Raw genomic sequence first — 6,378 nt, forward strand, 5'->3', positions numbered from 1 at the left:
ATATATATATATATATATATATATATATACACACTTGTACGACGTGCTTCTTTCAGTTTCTGTCTACCAAATCCACTCACAAGGCTTTGGTCAGCCCGAAGCTATAGAAGAAGACACTTGCCCAAGGTGCCACGCAGTGGGACTGAACCTGGAACCATGTGGTTCGTAAGCAAGCTACTTACCACACGACCACTCCTACGCCTATGTCATATATACATATATACATAATATACATATATACATAATAAACATTATACATGTATAAACAACTATTTGAGGTTGTGAAATAACGAACGCTCCAAAGGAGAATCGAATTATCTATCAGCTGTTTCCTAGGCAAACATAACTTCATCATTTGTGCTATATTCGGTTTACGATTTTGCTTTGCCAAACTCGGGCAAAAATATCTGCTTGTTGTACTGGATATTTACCACTTCACACTTCTTACATATCTGAAATTTAGCAGCAACTATCAATGTAGAGTTAGGTTTCTTTTTCGTTATTAATGAATATTTACGACTGGGTGCCCAAATAACATGAATTAAGCATTAAGAAATACACTTGACAATTTGATTATTAAGAAAATTTTTGATGGAAAATCATTTTGATTAATTTATTATTTTCAGATACACAAATGAATGTAACACATCTTTTTGAATTATGTTTAATGAATGACACTTGCGATAAAAACCAGTTTCCCGAATTAATTAATATCGAATCAGGTAAGATTTTTAAGAGCGGTAATTTCTCTATTAATATTTTACTTGATAGAATGTCATGTGAATCCCACAGAAGGCACTCAGCTTTATCTATATTACAAGAGCAACTCAATTTTAAAGGCTACCGTTCTCAAAGACAATGTCAACGGTCTAATTTGTAATGACAGTAACAATTCTTAAAACAATAACGTGACGCTGTTCATGTTTTTCATAAATGTATCAACAAAGTATAAGAAAGGAAATGGATTTTGTTTGTGATCAAAATCAAAGAGCTAACTCGTGTCATATGGAGTTTACCTCTTATTCTGCACTTCGATAATGGTATCTTTTTGTACAGCTGTGAGTTCCGGCGTGGTAACTGATAAGATTTCCATTCTCTATAGAAAGTGGTGTGTTAGATTCAGATAACAATGTCATTAAGATTAACAGAAATAGTTTCTTATTTCTTTATTGCCCACAAGGGGCTAAACATAGAGAGGACAAACAAGGACAGACAAAGGGATTAAGTCGATTACATCGACACCAGTGCGTAACTGGTACTTAATTTATCGACCCCGAAAGGATGAAAGGCAAAGTCGACCTCGGCGGAATTTGGACTCAGAAACATAAAGCCAGACGAAATACCGCTGAGCATTTTGCCCGGTATGCAAACGTTTCTGCCAGCTCACCGCCCTTAACCAAAATAGTTTCTATCGCATTATGTGATGTTCACGTAGCTACTGAATATGTAGCTGAATGCATAGTCATTGTGCTTCTACTGTAGTTAGCATGTACGAGCATTACACAACTGCTTATTCTTAGGAGTAGCTTCTTTAGCCCATTATGACAAGCTGAGAGAATAAAAAAGTAAAAGAAAAGTTAATATAGGGTGAAAGTTGGGATTGACAAGAACCGTATCCAGGAGAAACGCTACAAACATTAGGAATTAGTGCTACATATAGATTACTTTTATATTTGTCTGTGGGTAAGAAAACAGAAGAATTGATGGTAGCATTTGAGATGTTCAGTACCATTTTAACGACATATTCTATATTATTAGATGATATAAATATGTCAAAAAGTGGAGTACTTTTTGGCGGCAAGTAAAGAATTTAGAGCCATTTTAAGGTTTATTTCATATCTTGGATAATACTATCATCTAAAAAAGTTTCTTTTTGTTTTATATCATTATTTCTTCATTTATTGTTTCTTCCTTTTATATCATTATTTCATTTGTTATTTCTTCATTTGCTTTTATTGCAACTACCCAAAGCATTCTAATTGTGTAATCTTCATGCATTTTTGTTTTCAGTTTGGCTGCTTGAAATAGAAGGCTTAGAAACTGCAGCGGTAGATTTGAGGAACAACAAACGTCATAGCTGCAGAGTTGACTTAAAGTTGAATACGACAGAAACAAAATCACAGACTATGCTTTGTCTAAGTTATCAAAATTTTTCTGATATTAGAACTATTCATATTGACAACTGTGCCGCTGGTAACATTAGTGTATGTATATATGTATATATATATGTGTGTGTGTGAGTGTGTGTGTGTGTATGTGTGTGTGTGCGTGTGTGTGTGTGCATGTGTGTATAGATATATGTATGTATGTATGGGTGAATGTCTGTTTATTTGCATGTGTGTATATATGATTGTTTGCTTGCTTGCTTATTTTTCTTTTTTTAATCTAAATTCATTCTCTAAGAATGAAATGATTTCTAACAAGAAAAGATAGCCGCATCGCAGGAGTCCGAATGCTTATTTCATTACATTTTGAATTTTAGAAAACTCTTGAATATTTTGCAAAGTACTTGTTTAGCCGGTAACTTCCTTTATCGGAAAACCTCAGCTTTTCGAGATTGTCACTTAACTCAGCGAAATGCAGCAATAATTATTGGTATAAATATAAATTCATAATCCAGGTAGAGCAGCTGTAAGTTTGAAACATTTCTTCGTAAATATTCTTCCTAACTCATTTTGAAAGAAACTATCACATCTGTACATTAGCATTCGTTTCTGCTTCAAACACCTATATCAGGCTTGTTATGTTTTCAACTGGTGAATGATTTCATGGAACGATCGGGAAAGTCAATCTCAGTGAGGTTTGAACTCAGAGAATAGAAAGCCAGGACAAATACCACAAGACGTTCTACCAGATGCCTGAATGACTCTTCCAGTTCGTTGTTTTAGTTCATGTGTTAATATGCATTCGCCAACAGAAGTACTTTCTGTATTTATCCCAGATAGCATTATATATTGTTTTAGCAACAACATTATGCTGTGTTTAAAGGAACTGGGGAGTGTAGTATATATATATATATATATATATATATACACATATAAATATACATATATATGTTTATACACACACACACACACACACATAAACACACACAGAAGTGCGAAATAATCTTTTCTACTCCAAGCACAAAGCCCTAAATTTTGGGGGAGGGGGCCAGTCAATAAGCTCGACTCCAGTTCGCAACTGGTACTTAATTTATCGACCCCGAAAAGATGAAAGGCAAAGTAGACCTCGGCGGAATTTGAACTCAGAACGTAAAGACAGACGAAATACAGCTAAGCATAACACCCGGCGTGCTAACGTTTCTGCCAGCTCACCGCCTTAGTAATGTGAAATAATCGACACCTTGGAGCTTAAAGTGCTTCATTATGTCTTTTATTCATGAGATATTTTGGAGCTAGCTCCTGCTTATAGCTTGCAAAATTATACTGCCATCCATCAATTTTCCATTCCTGTGATGGTCGTAGACTCCTCAGGTACCTCTTTCATTGGTTCCTATCAAAACTAACCGTCATTAGACTTTCTAGTTGGATTCTCAAGCGCGACCATCCGAGATCATTTCGTTCTTGATCAACTCCGAGATCTCTTGCCGGTCGGCTCAGCTTGAAGAATCTGTCTTTCCTGCAATATTCTAATCACATGTCCATGGTAACAGAACAGTGGCCTCTCAATGCTGAGAAATAGCAACTCGACCTGGAGAGACTCCCTGATCTCCAAACTATACAACCTATCAAGTGATGTTACTCTAAGATCCTTCGGAACTCCATCCGTCTTTGTATTTGCGATGGTATATAGCTTTTACGAATGCACAAATATCTGTGTTTGGGTAATTGGTGTTATGTCAAAACCTTTCAACGTAAGTGTTGGAATTCGGTAGGGATGTGTATTGTCACCGCTCGTTTTCATAATGTAATGACATGTGTAACCATTGTGGAAGTGGTGCCATACCTGATAGGTGAAGGATCAGTCGATTGATATTTGCAGACAACATGGTGCTACTGGGATCATCAGAAGGTAATCTCCAGCACGCACCGAATGGGTTTGTTGTAGAGTACAGCAAGGCAAGAATGAGAATTAGTAAAATTATAAAGCCTTCAGCAAAATGTAGCTTGAGTCCAAGGTGGGCTACTGTTCCCGTTAATGTTAGCATCCATATGTATAATCCTTTATTCATTCATTCGTATAGTCCTTTATTCATTCGTTAGAGTACGCTAGGCCTGTAATTCTAGAGTCACATGGTTCTCTTCACTTTTCAGTACATGTTTGATGTTTTGATTGTTTGGTATATCAATGTATTGATTGCAGCTGTCAGGAGCTGTCTGAATTAATTTTAAAGCCTCTTCCTTGATCTTTTTTCTGAGAGAAAAACTGTCAATATCATAGTCCTTGCGGAAGTTTCCAGTAAATGTCGAGAACTCACTGACTTTAATTCTCTAGAGAAATTTCTTCTATAGACCAACCAAGTAAATCAAATGTTGATATCAGTACTAGTACAGCAAATGAATTGTAGGATCTTGTTTTGTTGTAACAAGAAAGCTCCGACTGCCATATTTCTTTTAAGTTTAGCATAATATTCTTTGGCCAATTTATCTTCGCTCACTGTGCCGTTGTATGATATATTTTATATAATCGACTAGTCCCCTCCCATCAAATTTCAGGCCTTGTGCTTTTAGTAGAAAGAATTTTGGGTCCTGATCAATTTAGATCGGTCTAAAGCTTTTGATAGGGTTGACCTTCTATATCTGGCGGCGGTCCTCATAGCAGCTGGTTTCGGGCCTGTATTCAGGTGCTAGATCGCTGCAATGCACAGTGACATCTGTTCAGTAGTAAGAGTGAACGATCGCCTCTCAGAACCATTCATGCGCTCGGTCCGGCAAGGTTTCCTCCTCTCGTTTCTCTTGTATGTACTGACTCTCGAGCCACTACCACACAAACTGGAGGCGTTGAGAGGCATTCCGCGTGACCTAGGGCGTGGGAGATGCGTGTTGGCATATGCCAACGACGTCACCGTAGTGGTGTCGGATCATAAAAACATAGAAATGATCGGCACCGCTCTCAGGGACTACGAAACGGTTTCAGGATCGTCGATTAACCGGAAAAAATCAGTGGGCTTGCGGCTCAGCACCTGGAGAAGTAAGTCCATGCCGTCCAACTGTGTCGTTGAGCGCTGGGCAGACGGACCGGTTAAATTGTTCTCGGTCTAGTTTGGTCCGGACCTCCAGATGTACAAAAACTGGGACGAGATAACGAACTGGATGACTACTCTCACCCAGAAATGGGCCAAGAGAAAGCTATCCTTGAAAGATCGGGCAGAAGTGGCTAACGCGTATATCGCATTCGTCATCTACTATCGTTTGACCGCCGTGCTTTGTCCCGGCCACCGTCTGATTACGCTGGAGCGTATACTCATCCATTTCTTGAGGAAGGGACGCATCTCGATGATCAGGTGGTCTATCTGTTGTCAACACCCACTGCATGGTGGCCTGAGCATGCCGCGGTTGATGATGCACAGACATGCGCTGAGGCTACGACATCTCCAGTGTTTCCTTGACTGTGAACAGGTGTGGTCGCCGTTCGCCAGACACGTATTTCCGTTGCTAGTTTCTTTAACGGAGCTGCAGCTTTGAGTATTACAGAGACCGAAAGAGGACATTTGGAAAGTGGAATGTCTTCAAGCGCTCACAGCCCTCAGTCAATTGGACACTACGATAGGTAGAACGTCCACATTAGCTTTTTTAAGAGGATTAGTGGAGAGAAGTGCGACGACGTTCTTGGAGAGAACTTGGGCGTCGAAGATCAGCTAGCCGTTCTTTTCCGGAGAACTTTCGGCCCAGGACCGATGGATAATTTCCAAACATCTCTGGCCTGGCAGTGCTAGTGGGGAGCTTTGCCTGTGCGAGATCAACTTTACCGGCACGGAAGTGTCGTCAGCCGAACATGTCCGAGATGCGCGCAAGACGACGAGAGGTCCTGCATGTACTCGTCCAGTTCTCGAGTATTGCTGACCTGTGGGTCTATGTCGAATACCTGCTGTCGCGTGTGGGATGGGTCCGGCTGAAAACTGAATCCATCGTGAAGATCGTCTCGCCACCTTCCTCTAACCGGGAAGTAGAGGCTATGTTTATATGTATGGTGGCCATGGCAAAGAAGTTCTGTGATGGACGTGATTGAAGAGACTGAAGACAAACACTTTTCTCTTTGGCCAATCCCTGATCAACTTCTTCAAGTTTCACGTGGAAAGGAAAATAAGGTTAGAGAGGGAAGTGTTGTCTTCTAGCCAGTTTGCTGGAAGGTGGATGAAAATGGCGCGAATGGTGCGAGTGAACGGGTCTGCATTGAGTATATGTCTGCATTGAGTATATGTCTACATTGAGTATA

General features: G+C 39.7%; 1 protein-coding gene across 1 annotated transcript in view; it reads left to right on the forward strand.

Moving 5' to 3' along the window:
• The window catches only part of LOC106884342 (uncharacterized), a 92,691-nt gene that overhangs the window by 75,647 nt on the left and 10,666 nt on the right, over positions 1-6,378 (forward strand). Inside the window, exons 11-12 of the mRNA XM_052972813.1 lie at positions 627-722; positions 2,011-2,204. Of these exons, the coding sequence (XP_052828773.1) occupies positions 627-722; positions 2,011-2,204 (290 nt within the window). The remainder of the gene's footprint in view (positions 1-626; positions 723-2,010; positions 2,205-6,378) is intronic.

The sequence above is a fragment of the Octopus bimaculoides genome, chromosome 14 (assembly GCF_001194135.2).
Source record: "Octopus bimaculoides isolate UCB-OBI-ISO-001 chromosome 14, ASM119413v2, whole genome shotgun sequence".
Lineage (NCBI taxonomy): Eukaryota > Metazoa > Mollusca > Cephalopoda > Octopoda > Octopodidae > Octopus > Octopus bimaculoides.